This window comes from Paroedura picta, chromosome 12 (genome assembly GCF_049243985.1).
Source record: "Paroedura picta isolate Pp20150507F chromosome 12, Ppicta_v3.0, whole genome shotgun sequence".
Lineage (NCBI taxonomy): Eukaryota > Metazoa > Chordata > Lepidosauria > Squamata > Gekkonidae > Paroedura > Paroedura picta.
Window position 1 is genome coordinate 731143 of NC_135380.1, and position 13144 is coordinate 744286.

Genomic DNA, 13144 nt, shown 5'->3' on the forward strand with positions numbered 1-13144 from the left:
GCACCGGGAATCTTGCGGGACAACCGGCCGCCCGGCCGGCCTCACCTCAGCGCGGGCCTTTGGCGGTGGCAGCAGGGGGGGAGGCTTCTGAAGGAAGCCGCGTCCCCTCCCCTCAAGAGCAGCCGCTGTGCCCTCACCAAAGATGGCGGCGCCCTGCTGGGCACGTGACGGACCTCGCGCCCCTTCCGCCAGCCCCGCGTCCCGTGTCCGGATTGGCTGGGCTGGCCGCGGACCCTTCAGGCGGGCGGGGCCCCTTAAAGGGGCCGTGGCGCGAGGCTTTTCGCGCTCCGCCGCAGCGTTCTGTGCCTTCTGGAAGCCGGCGCCAGTCCGACCCCCCCTCCCCTCCCCTCCCCTCCCCGCGCCAGTCGCGCTGTCGAGAGATGCTTCTACTCGTCATGCCGGCGAGGTCGGGCGTGCTTAGCCGGACGAAGGGCTGCCTGCCTGTCTGCCTGTGGGGCCGCCGGCCCGCCCGCCCGCAGCCCTGCCCCGGCCCGGCCCTAGAGGGCGATGGCGGCGGCACTGGGCTGGGCTGGGCCCGGCCGGGTCGGGAGTGCGCCTTTAAGGCGTCCGGAGGAGGGGAGCGGCGGCGCCCCGCCCTCCCGCCCGCCCCCGCCCTGGAGCTGGCAGGCGGCGCAGCGGCGGCGGCGTCCGTCGGGGCTGCTCGCGGGCCATGCAGCCGGGGCCGGCGAGCGTGGTCTGGGCGGCGCTGGTGCTGCTCTTCGGCGCCTCGCTGCTGACCGTGGCGGCCTGGCTGCTGCAGCTGGCGGGCGGCTGGTGGCGCGCGCGGGGCCGGCCGGGGGGGGAGGCGGCGCGGGGGGGCCGGTGGGGCGCCCTCCTGCTGCGCCTGGCGCCCCCCCGCCCCGGACGCCCCGCGCCGCCCCCCGCCCGCGCCCTCCTCGCCGCCCTCTTCGCCTTCCGCGCCTTCCGCGACAGCTGGCGCCGCGCCTGGCTGCGCGCCCTCAACCGCCAGGCCCGGCGCCACGGGGTAAGCCCCCCGACGGCATTGGCCCCCGGGCTCAGCCCAGCCGGGGATGCCGCCGCCGCCGCCCCAGCGAAGCCTCTGGGGACTTTCCCCGGGGGAACCTGGTCTCCTTTGCGCTCCTGCTGCGCTCCTCGGCATCCTCAGAGCAAGCGGAAGGCCTTGCAGATGTGGACCTCCGAGGGCTGCTGAAGCCGCTGGCCGAAAACAGCCCTCGGCAGCCGGGCTTGGCCGGCCGGTCTCTCCCCCCCCCCCCCCAAATGAGAACTCCTGGCCTCAGGAGCCCAAGCTTACCTCCGGCAAGGAAGAGCCAGGCCACACCTAGGTCTGGTTCAGTTGGGTGTGGAGCTGGACACCCTTCTCCCGGGCCTGGCCACGCAGGTCCTTCCGCCATTCCTCCCTGCTGACATTCGCGTGCAGAGTTGGTGGCCGGCATCCTTGGGCAGGCGGCTTCTCCGGGGGAGGAAATGGGGGATGAACCGACTCCTGTGTTTGGGGGGGGGGGAGGGGGCGTTTGCTTAGCTGAGCGGCTTCAGTTGCTGCCCTTCTCAGGGCAAAAATCTCACAGCAGCCCGGTCAGCATTCTGTTCTGCCCCTGATTTTCATGCTTTCGACTTTTGCTGGCTGTGGGGTTTGCATGCAGGAAGCCATTTTGGAAACAGATGTTGTTGCTCATGTTGAATTTATTGGCAGGGGGTGTCTTGAGCACAGTAGCGAATTCCGTGAGCTCATGTTTGTCCTGTTCCTAAATCGGGAGCCTCTAGATGCCCTCGCCCTGGAGGTTGTCTCTGTGGGGAGGGTCCCCGGCTGGAGTCTTCTTCAGGCAGGCAGCGGGGCAGAGTTGCCAGTAGTGCTTGCTCGCCAAGGGATTCCTTGTAGTGAGATTCTAGGCCTTGTTAGTGGCCCCCCCTTCTCTTGGGCTTTAGGTTTGAGCTAGATGGGGGAGGAAGGGCAGCAGGGCCCCCGGAATGGAACAGTGTTTTGTGCTGTGTGGTCCCTGTGGGGAATGCCAAGTCCATGTAGGGGGGGGGGGGAGAATTTCTGGGTTCCTTGTAGGTGTGGCTTGTGGGGAGGCCCTGTGAGCTGTTTTGGATGGAGGAGAGCTCTTCCCCCATGCCTGTCTGGGCCTTCTCTCCCTGGGCCAAGTGCGGCAGGCTCATGGTTCCACTTTCTGGGGCCTCCCTCTTTTGGGCCTAACCACGTTTTGTTCTTGCCCAGAGCTCCATCCAGATCACCTTTGAGGACAGTCCGCAGCTGCTGCCTGGGGTCAACATCGGTGGCGTGACCTGTGTCGACCAGACGGACCACAGCCTGGTGCGTGGCATCTCGTGGGTGGCCTTGGTGGTTGCTCTGTCCCCTGATGGAGAGTGCTGATGGAGGGGGGGGGGATACACAGCAGAAGAGAATTCAGTGCCAGGCCTTCCTGCCACAAGGGCTGCTCTTTGTTGGGGGTCCTTGGAGGGGCCACCGTGACTCTCCCCCCTCACTCTCCAGGTGTTGTGTTGCCACCTTTCTGCCGATGCCATGCAGTTCCCAGTTTTGGTCACTCAGCAGTCCGCGGCTGCGGTTTCTATGGACTCCTATTGTGTCACCCTGGCTGTGCTGCAGGCCCAGGTGAGCAGGAGGCCTGGCTGCCTGTGGATGAGCTGCTTCTGAGGTGGGGCCGGCCGGCCAGTGCACTGGCTGCTGGGCTGTGGCAGCTGAGCTGGACGGGGTGGTTTTAGCTCATCCTAAGGCCCCAGACTTTATAAGCAAGGGGATTCAGGCTTCCTGGTGCTGACAAGGCCTTTCTTCTGCTTGCCGGGCCCAGCTGGTGATTCGCCTGGAGGAGATGGAGGATGGAGGCCTGCTGGTGTCCTGGGCCTTTAAGGACAGACCAGACTTGGACCTGACGGTGGCACCGAAGTTTCAGCTCCGTGGCGTGAGTAGAGTGCTGGGGCGGCTGGGGCAGCTCTTTCCTGTCCTTGGATCAGGGAACAGCGTCCTTGCATCTCCTGCGGGGCCCATCTCCTGTCCCTCCCCTCACGCCAGGGGATAGCCACAGGTTCTGGTACTGTGTGAAGAGCAGGGTCCTCTTTGGACCGGGTGCAGCCAGGGCTTGCCGGCTCCTGGCCAGACGATGGGAAATGCTCCGCGGACTTCTGACTGGGTGGGGTTTTCAAGGCACAGCCCCTGCGTAGTGGTGCTAGCCTTCCTTGACGGTCTCCCACCCAAGTTCTAACCGGGGCTGGTCCTTGGAGACCATCCGACAGGGCTCCATCCCAAGGATGAGCTTTCATGCGCTGGCACTCTTCCTTCCCCAGACGCAAGGCTCACGTGGCAGTGATGTCTCCAACTGGCTGCCTCTGGGGGAAGGAGCGTGCCTCACGTGAAAGCTCCTCCCTGGGATGGAGCTTGGTCGGTCTACAAGGTGCCGCTGGGCTCTAGCTTTGTTCTGCTGCTTCAGACCAGCGTGCCCGGCCAAACTCGAGCAGGGCTGGTGTTGGGCAGTTTCTGAGCCCTGACCCAATCAGGCTAGCCTGGGTCAGCCAGACGAGGCCCCTGGGAGGCCCCATCCTTTGGATCCACCACTGCTTTGCTTGGTGCTGAACTGCCCTGTGGCCAGTGTCTCAACTCACAGAGCCCGTCTGGGAAGGTGCTACTACACCTGCTGTGGAGTCTTTCAGGGAAAGAGAGGCTGAGTAAAACTATAGAACTTGGCAGGGCGCTAGTGCTCCCTGCTGGACAGGAGTGGCAGCTGCTTGGCTCTCTTCCTTTGAAAGAAGAAGAGCTGGTTTTTTAGCTCACTAACACCTTCCCTTCCTCTCCCTACAACAGACACCTTGTGAGGTAGATGAGGCTCAGGGCGCTCTGAGAGAACTGGGACTCTACAAGGTCATGTAGAGGAGGGGGGAATCGACCCCAGCACTCCTGATTAGAGGCTGCAGAGAGGAAGTGATTCCCAAAGCTCCCACCTGCCGCCCCTGCCTCTTCAGCTCTGTTTGGGGAGCATTTTGCCTCTGCTTGGGAGAGGCCCACCTTCGTCCTCTTGGCTGGGCTGGACTTCTTCCTTTGTGGTGTTCCCTCCAGGACAACGATGGGAAGGTGGACCTGGCCACCATCAAGGACCTGATTGAGGACTCTGTGGTCAGCACCCAGCCAGCCGTGATGGTGAACCTGGAGGCCTGCATCGCTGGCGGCAAGGTGGAACACGGGGACCCTTTTCCTAGGAGAGTGATTGGCCTCTTTGCCCCCCAAGCCAGGGGTCCTGGAGTGAGTGCTGGAGAGAGAGGCTTGACCAGGGCCCTGCTGGCCTTTCTCCCTCTCCCTGCCTGGCTGAGGGCATGGGCCCTTGGGCGGTCTCCCTGCTCACCCTCCTCCCTCCTGCACCTTCTCCCACAGGCACCTCGTAACACGCTCCTTCCGTGGTCCCCGGCCGGCATTGCACCTGATCCCATGCGCCAGCTACTGCTCCAGCACTTGCGGGCCCTGCACCTGGACTGCGAGGAGGCTCTAGGTGTGGTGGGAAGGTGGGGCGAATGGCCTGCTGTCATTGGCCTGGCCACTGCCCCGGGGGGGGGGCTAAACAAGGGGTGGCGACAGCTGGGAATCCAGATGTGCGGAGTGGGGTGCTGGCTGCCTCCACCTGCCCTGGGGAGCGGCATGCTCCATGAGGCTGTGATCAGGGAGCCTGTTGGAAAGCAGGACGGGTGGATGCTGGGGCTTCTCTCTCTCCCTCCATTTTTGGTGTCCTGCCTTTAAGTTGAGGCTGCTGACATCCCCCTTGGTTCTGAGGGGAAGCCGGGCAACGAAAGGGCCGTTCCTGTTGGTGCCCTCGGTGGGCGGCCCCTTCCCTGGCACACGGATGGGGCTGGATCACGTCTCCTGGGCTCAATGGGGCCCCTCCCCCCCAGCACTGTGTCCTGTGCCCTTTCCAGGAAGCGGGCAGCTGTGCTGTGTGGCGGAGCTCGACAGCCCTCCGCAGCGGAAGCAGACCAAGGCAGTGACAGCCGGCGGCTCCAGCCCCACGGGCCACGTGGAGTGGTCTGACAAACTCCTCCTGTAAGGCGGGAGCCGCAGGTTTTGCATTGGGGGAGGAGGGGGCTGCCAGGGAAGGCGGCGGGGCTCCCTCTTTCCTAGTCCCTGGCTTGCATGCAGGAATGCAAGTAGATTTCGGCCTTGGTAGAAAACACCACAGGGCCCCCGGCCCCTTCTTCCATTAATCTCATCTGCTTCCCTGGAAAGGGGGCCTTCTCCTGCGTAATCCTATCGGGCTTCCCCTCCCCTACTTCGTGGGGCTCTGTGGGGATCCCTCTGAAGCAAGGGCACAGAGGCAGCAATAACACCCCCCTCTCCCCCCGTCTCTGTCTGCCCGGACAGGGAGCTTGGTCCAGGAAGCAAAGAGCTGACACTGAGTGTGCTCAGGAGCAGCAGTGTTGGCCAAGGTGAGTGTCTGAGGGGAGAGGGTGGCAGCTGCCTTGCAGCGTCCTCCCTTTGGGGTGAGGAAGGAGGGCTGTTTGTATGGGACCAGGGGTCGGTGGGCTCAGATTAATGAGGCTCTGTTGTCCTGACTTGTAGCTGCAAAATGTGGAGGCTTGGGCCCCCCGCAGGCACGAGGTGGTCAGAGGCAGGGCCTTCTGTGGTAGTGGCTGCTCACCTGTGGATTGCCTCGCCATTGATGCCGATTCCCTTTGAGGCACTAGGCCAAAGCGTTACCTTTTCACTCAGGCCTTCGTAGCTGTTTGTGTGTGTGATCTTTTAATACTGCTTTTGCAATTGGCAGAATTATTTTATTTATTCATTTTATTTTATTATATTTATTATTATTATATTTATTATTATTATTATTATTATTATTATTATTATTATTATTATTATTATTATTATTATTACCGCCTTGCCTTCCAGTACCAGGCCCCAGCAGGGGGAGGGAGGCGCCGGCGTCGGCACACCACTGGGCACGCCTCCCTCCCCCTCCCCCCCTCTGCAGCGCGGCGCTCACTGTGCCAGAATGGATCGGCTGCTTTGGCAGCCAGTCGCTCCCATGCCCCGGCATAGTTAGTGCTGCGCTGCGGGGTACGGAGGCGCGGGTGGCAGGGAGTGCAAACTCACGGTGCAGAGCTACCGCGCCTACACGTTTGTGCCCACCAGCGCGCCAGCACCCACGCCTCCCCCCCCCCCAGGCCCCTGGCCCAAAAAGGTTGGGAACCACTTCAGTAGACGTTGTTGAGACTTGTTTCCAAACTGCAGAACGTTTAAGGGTCGGGTTTTCTTTATTTTAGTGGCACCTTGGGCAGGTTGTCTGGAGAGGCGGCCTGGGGCCCTGCGAAAAGGACAGAGAGGCGTGGCATGAACTGGCCACCTGCCTTTCGTGGAGGCGGGGAGGGAAACGTGCTTCGAGGTAGCACAAGGCGGTGTGGGGGGTGTGGGGCAGGCGAGTGCTTGTCCTGCGGTGTTCCCACTGCTGCTTGTCTCTTGCAGGCGCCGTCTTGGGATTTGCCACGGTCCCCCTGAGCTCCTCCTCTCAAGAGCCCCGCGGGCAGCAGCAGTACCAGCTGAGTTCCAGGGCTGGCAAGAGGCTCCCACCTGCAGCGGCCCTCATGGTGGAGGTGAACTGGGGGGGGGGGCTTGGGGCTTGTGCTGAGACGACCCCTTTGGAGGGCTCCCTGGCTTCCTGTTGGGCAGGCTTATCCATCCCCTTCCCTCCTTTCCTTGTACCTTTGTGGTATTGTTGACATCTTGCCAACAAGCAGACATGCAGAAGCCAGAACGACCGCAGGAGGGAGACAGGCCTGGCCCCCTCAGTGAGGGCCCCTCCAGTGGGGGGACGGTGAGCCGGCACTGCTGAGCCCCCTCTGTGATGCTGCCTGCTTGTCTGATGATGGACTTGCTTTTGGCACATTGCAGCTGCTCTATCAGGAGTCCCCAGAGCTCCAGCCAGTGCCGGGACCGCGCACCAGCATCACACCCACCAAGAAGATTGAGACGGACCGCACCATCATGCCTGATGGCACCATCGTCACCACCGTCACCACCGTCCAGTCCAGGCCCAAAATGGACAGCAAGCTCGGTAAGGCCTGGGGCAAGGCCCTTCTTCTCCCTGGTTGCCAACTGCTGTGGTCGATCACTTCTCCCATCGGCGCAAGGAGAGGAGCTGCTGTGGGACTGGGCCGTCCTGGTAGCGGCTGGAAGCCTTAGCGGAGGGGCTCAGAGGTGTGCACACACACAGAGGTTGTGCTGACAAGTGGGATGCCCAAGGTTCAGTGGGGAGGCAGGAAAGAGAATCCAATAATGGCCATGAGGTGCACACCAGGAGTGGCATTTTGACAAAGGGCAATTGGTTCCAAACATGCTCTTTATAGTCACTGATGATGATCAGAATGTAACAAGCCCTGCTGGGTCCCTCCAGTCCAGCCTCCTGTCTCACCCAGGGGCCAGCCAGTTCCCCTTGGAGGGCCATCAAAAGGGTAGAGATAAAAATAATAAAAATAATAAAAATAATTTAAAAAGTGGGAGCTGCTCTGGGGACTGGCCAGGGCAGGCAGCCCTGAGCTCCAGGGTCTGCTTGGCGGGGAGGGAGAGGGTCAGTTGGGGAACCTTGTTCATTTGCTCTGCCCTGCCCCCTCTGCCAGACTCGCCCTCAAGGTCCCCGTCGAAGGTGGAGGTGACGGAGAAAGGGACCATCGTACTTCCAGAAAACGGCTGTCCCAGCAGTGCCTCGCCCACAAGCAGCAGTGAGTCACCCAAGACACAGGGGCCTTGAGGGGCGGGGCAGATGCTCTCAAGGGTTCCCCGGGGAGGTCCTGCAGTCCTCTGCCTGTGCTTGCTTCTTCCCTCTGGGCGGAGGGACAGCACAAAGGCCAGCTGCAGCCATGGTCTCCTTGGGCAGGGTGAGAGATTCTCCACGCCTTGCAGCTGGAGGGCCCACAAATCTGCTGCTCCTTCTGTTCAGGAAGCAGCCACGTCTCTAACGGCTTGGACCCCGTGGCTGAGACAGCCATCAGGCAGTTGACAGAAGCCACCCATCGGCCGGCCAAGAAGACGCCCACCAAGCGGAGCACCCTCATCATCTCGGGGGTCTCCAAGGTAGCTGGTGGCTCCTTAGGCTTTGGGTGGCTGGTCTTCCTTGGGAGGGGGTTTGCTGTGTGTTGGGAGGGGTCCCCTTTGGCATCTACTGTGCTGTCCTTCTGACTGCCACCTTCTAAGGTACCGATTGCACAAGACGAAATGGCTCTCTCCCTTGGCTACGCCGCATCACTGGAGGCCACGCTCCGTGAAGATTCCTTTGTAGCTGGCATGCTGGACCCCACGGAGCACACTGTGGAGCATGAAACCTCCTACTCGGGCCACCGAGCCAGCCAGGAGCTGGATGAGACCACCCACTCGGACCTCTCAGAGAGACCTTCTGTGGAGGATGTGGAGTCAGAAACGGGCTCCACAGGAGCTCTAGAGACCAGGAGCCTGAAGGACCACAAAGGTGAGGAACTGGCCTTCCGGCCCTGCAGCTGCAGCAGCAGCAGCCGGCTCTGTCCCTAGGCCCTTTGTGCTGTTGCGTAGGGCAAAGCAGGTGCTCTGCATAACATCAGCAGCCTGTCCCCTTCCACATCTCTGGCCCAGCCTGGCCTCTTCGGACCTCAGAAGCTAAGTGGGGTTGGCCCTGGTGTGCGTGGTGGAAGACAGGTCTGATCACAAAGGGACCCCCTGCAAGACCCCCGTTCTCTGGTTCTAGGCAGCCCCAGCCCTGGCCTGGCAAGGCAGCTGTGGGTGGGACTCCCAATGCTCGTCCCTTCCCTCTCCTGCTGCAGTGAACTTCCTGCGGAGCGGCACCAAACTCATTTTCCGAAGGAAGAACAAGCAGAAGGAAGCCGGCCTCAGCCAGTCCCACGACGACTTGCCGAATGCCAGTGCGAGTTCTGCCCCCAGGAAGAAATCTGGTAGCTTCTCCCGGCGTCTCATCAAGCGCTTCTCCTTCAAGTCCAAGCCGAAGGCCAACGGCAGCATGGCGGCCCCAGATAAGCACTGAGCCGATGCTTCTGGAGAGGCAGTCCAGAAAGCCTGTTGTCAACGCCTCCCTCCCTCCCTCCCCCTCCCTCCCTCTTGGCATCATGGCCTTGGGTCCACTTCCCTCCCTGGCCAAGGGAGCAACCCCCACAGCCTGCCTGGAGGGTGGGTGCTGGTGTGGGGAACTCTGGCTGCGTGGGGTGGCATCCGTGAGGGCCGTGGCCTTCCTGCGTGGAGCTGTGCTGAAGAGAGGGATGGGCAGGCCCCCTTCAGGGTGGACTGGAACTCTGCCACGTGGAGAAGGTGATGCGGACTTCAGGACAGCCTCTCTCCCTCTTCTGGGGGTGAGGGATGTGGGGTGATGTGTATTGGGCACCTCAGCAGAGGGCAGGAGGGCGATACCTGGGCAGTAGGCTGGGTTGCCCTGTGTCTGTATCTGTGGTTTTTTGGGGGGAGGGGGTGGGAATGCCCTTCTTTAACATTCATGGGGACTCCGGTGACTCGGGCTCAGTCCCTGGCAGAGGGTCCTGCATTGCTAACCCTTGGGGACCTGCAGCCTGTGTCTACAGGACAAGAGAAGGGGGAAGGCACAGGCTATGGCCCCAGAGAGAAGGGAAGGGGACTGGTGCAGTTGTCCCCAAGGGTGGCATGTTCCGGCGGGACCCCAACAGCCCCCTGCCCCCAACATGCAGTGCCTGAGCTGAGGGGCAGGAAGAGGGTGAATCTGCTTTGACTGGGCTGGTCCCTCTCTGCAGGTCATGGGGAGGGGGGTGGGCAGTGATCCTTGGAATGAGGAAACAAGCTCTGGGCTTTCCTCAAAAGTCAGTTCTCAGGTTTTGCAGCAGTTGCTGGAGACACTTGGTAGATAGGAAATTTCCTGACTTGGGAGGGGTGACTGCAGGCAGTTTAAGGGGACAAACAGCTCTAGAAAAGTCTCTTTGTCTGGGGGGGGGGTTAGGGTAGAAGAGCAGATTGCCAGGTGCACAACGGGGGAAGGCTGCTGGCACTCTTGGAGCGTTGAAGTGTCTGCCCAGCGTCTCCCTGTTTCTTCCTCCCCCCCCCCCACACCCTCCGGGAACACTGGCTGGCCATAACTCCCCATAACTCCCCATAACAGAGGCCAGCAGCTTCCTCGTGCCCTGGCCAACTGCTTATGCCCAAGACTGCCCCCCCCCCGCCTTGCAGGGGTGATGGGTAGCTCATGACGCTGCTCCTCTTATTTTGGAGAAAGTGTCCCGTTAAGCAAGGTGACTGAGGAGGAGCCAAGATGAGCTTGCCAAGGAACAAACCCAAGGAAGGCTGGCGGGGTGGGGGGAGGGCTTGAATGTGCAGCCAAAGAAGACTGCGGGCTGGGCTGGGCTGGGCTGGGCTGGCCTTGGGAACGGGTGCCGCCCCATGGCACCTAAGATCTGGGCCAGAGTTCTGGGTTCTCCAGGGAGGAAAAGTGGTGATGAAATGCTCTCAGGGACCTCCCTGCTTCTCCTTGAGCGTTGGACCGAGAGGTGTCTTTCTTCGGGGCAGCCGCTGGTCAAGCCAGGTCCATAAGATGGTTGGTCTCCCCTGGCTTTGGGTGATGCCAGAGCCCTCCACTCACGTGCGTGCCCATCACATTTGCCAAAGGCTTTAGCCCAGTTTGAACACAGCAGATTTATCGTCTGCATCCAGTGCTTGCTAGAAGGGGCTGGCCTTGGGGCCTCTGTTCTGCAGTGGAGGGGACCGGGCTGGGGTTGCAAAATCATGTTTCTGGCATATCTGCTCGCCGTCTTTCAGGCCCCTGGCAGGGCTCGTGGCTTTGGTTGGCACCAGCTGTCCCATTTATGAGCACTCTGGCTAGTGTGCCTCAACCGCGGCTTGGAAAAGGGGGAGGTCCCCTGTTGCTGCACCTGGCCCTGAGAGGAGAGGGCCAAGTGAGAGGCCCCCTTGGCTCCCCAGCTGCTGTGCCCTGCCTGTGCCCGATGCCTTCGCCCCGTTTGTGCGGGGATCCCTGTTGAAGGGCAGGATTGGCAAAGCCCCCCCCCCTCGCCCTGGTCTTTCTGCCCAAGTTGGCAAGGGGATGTGCTGCGTTTTCCCAGGAGAGGCCAGGGTGTGGGGGTGCTACCTCAAAGATCACTGGTTTGGCTTAGCTCAGGAGCAGAAGCCCTCCCCAGCTGAGAGAAGGGCTGGAGAGAAGGGCTGGAAGGACTCGGGCAGGCAGGCAGGCTCCCTGGGGTGCGGGGAGGAAGGATCCTCCAGGGCAGGGGCTGTCAGGTCATCTGGCCACAGAGAGGTGGCAGGAGGGTCTCCTCGCACAATGCAGCCAGCAGCTGGGGCGGGGGCTTGTGGGATGGGCTCAGAAGTGCTGAACAAGCCCTGGGAACCCAGAACCGGGGCTGGAGTATTCCAGAGTCACTGCAGTGAACATCTGGTGGGGAGGAGGCCCGGCTTCCTCTCTGCCGTCCGGCCTGCTCTCTGGCTTCATCTGTTCTGAGTGCCGAGGGGGTCTGGTTTCCACCCCAAGCAGCGTGGAGTTGCAGCAGCTGCATGCGAGAGCACCACCAGCTGGTGCCAAATGGAGCACAGGTATTTGGGGGGTGGGGGGGGGGTTGGCCTGGTGTTGGACTGTTGCTGCCAGGTGACCAATGGAAGGGGGCTGGGGCAGCTGAATCCTATGACTGATGACCAAAGGAGCACCAGCCGGGCACTGCTGGCTTTTCTGCATGCGCCACCCCCCCCCCGCCCCCTGTCAGCCAGGTGTGGCCCCGCGGTGGAGTGGGGACAGAGCGAGTGCTTCATGGGAGGGTGGTGCTGGCTGCTGTGACATTCTGGGAGGGGTGATGTAGTAGAGGGGGCTGGCTCCCGAGCCACGGGGTTCAAGGAAGCACGGGGCAGCAAGCGCTTGATGGGTGAACTGACTCCCCCCCCACACCTGTTGCCCCTCCACTGTGTAACTGGTGCCCCCGATTCCTGGCTAGCGTGACTGCTGGACCAGCCCTCCAAACTGCGCCTCAGCTGCACCCCCCCCCCAATATGGGGGCTCTTTTGTACCTGAGGCCTTCTCTGTGGGTGGATTCTTGTACCCCCGGGTCATTTAGACAACACGAAATAGGACCCTGTGTAGGACTTCAAGGACTAGAGTAAATAAGCACTTAGGCCTAGCCCATGACTGTGACTCTGCACCTTCTTTGTCGGGGGGGGGGGGCTCCACTGCTGTGTGGCCTTTAACTTATTAAACGTTGTGGGGACAATGCATTTGGCGCCTCCAGCCTCTCTTTCCTCTCCAGCTTGGGGGGGGGGGGAGTATGGGGAGTGCTGAAAGGAGTGTTGGGCGGGGGGCGTGGCTGCCACTGCTCTTTGGCTCCTTGTGACACCTGAGCTGCCCCTGGGGCTCCAGGCAGCTGGCCGGAATCCCTCAGGCCGAGAGCTGTACAGTGTCAGACTCGGGACCTTCCAGTCTAGCACTAGTGCTTGGGTCAGGCCCATTCTTGGCCTGCCTCACAGGGTAGTTGTGAATGAAAACCAAGGCAGGGAAGAGCCGCAGAGGCTGGCCTGAACCTGGCCCGCACCCCCCTCCCCCAGATTGGGGCCTGGGCGTTCCTGGGCTGCTGGGGTCCCCTCGGGGGGATGGCCTCCGGGCGGAGAGGGTGTGGGGGCTGCAGGGCTGGGCGTCTTCTCCGTGGGTCGGGGTTGGGGTCGTCCCTGCCTGCCGGCCGGCCGCCCTCCCTCCTCACTGTGCCCGGCTTTCCTTTGGGGCCAGCCCAGGGCTCCCCGGCTGTGGGCTCCCCGCTGCCTGGCTGACACCTCCGGCTTCCCCCATGCAAATTGGCTTCGGTCCCAGGGGGGGGGGGGGGACTGATCTCCCTGCCTGTGTCAAGAAGAAGAGCGGCGTGTTGTTAGTTTGGCAAACCTCAATGGAGCCGTGGAGGCCTGGGCTACACAAGGCACGCCTGCCTTCCAGGTAGGCGACGAAAGCCTTGTTTGATGACACAAGGAGAGGAGTTCCCGGGGCTGTGCTCTGCTCAGCGTAAGCTTGAAGGGAGAAGAGGTGACCCCGTGCCGGGCCTGGAGACGCTTGGGGCGGTCCTAAGAATGACACTGAAGACACCGGCCCAGGCCTCTGAGCGAGGCGTTTCCCATGGCTCGCTCTTTTTGCTGCAGCTAAAATAAAGACTAGCCAAACGTTTTTCTAGTCTGGATTGTATCTGGGTA

The 13144-nt window shown here is 61.9% G+C and overlaps 1 protein-coding gene across 3 annotated transcripts; it reads left to right on the plus strand.

The window, feature by feature from the left end:
• Positions 1–137: 137 nt before the first annotated feature.
• Positions 138–12181, plus strand: C2CD2L (C2CD2 like). Of its 3 annotated transcripts, none has more exons than XM_077306638.1 (14): positions 138–406; positions 2198–2293; positions 2474–2593; positions 2790–2900; positions 4049–4231; positions 4361–4475; positions 4897–5020; positions 5339–5403; positions 6440–6567; positions 6866–7028; positions 7591–7692; positions 7911–8044; positions 8165–8435; positions 8764–12181. In XM_077306638.1, exons 1-14 carry the CDS (start codon positions 143–145, stop codon positions 8979–8981), a joined length of 2094 nt encoding a protein of 697 aa, XP_077162753.1. In that variant the 5' UTR covers positions 138–142; the 3' UTR covers positions 8982–12181. The 3 variants fall into 3 exon arrangements, with proteins under 3 accessions (XP_077162753.1, XP_077162752.1, XP_077162754.1); XM_077306637.1 differs by lacking the exon at positions 138–406 and adding an exon at positions 463–985; XM_077306639.1 differs by lacking the exon at positions 138–406 and adding an exon at positions 476–985 and having other exon boundaries at positions 4049–4162.
• Positions 12182–13144: the final 963 nt, after the last annotated feature.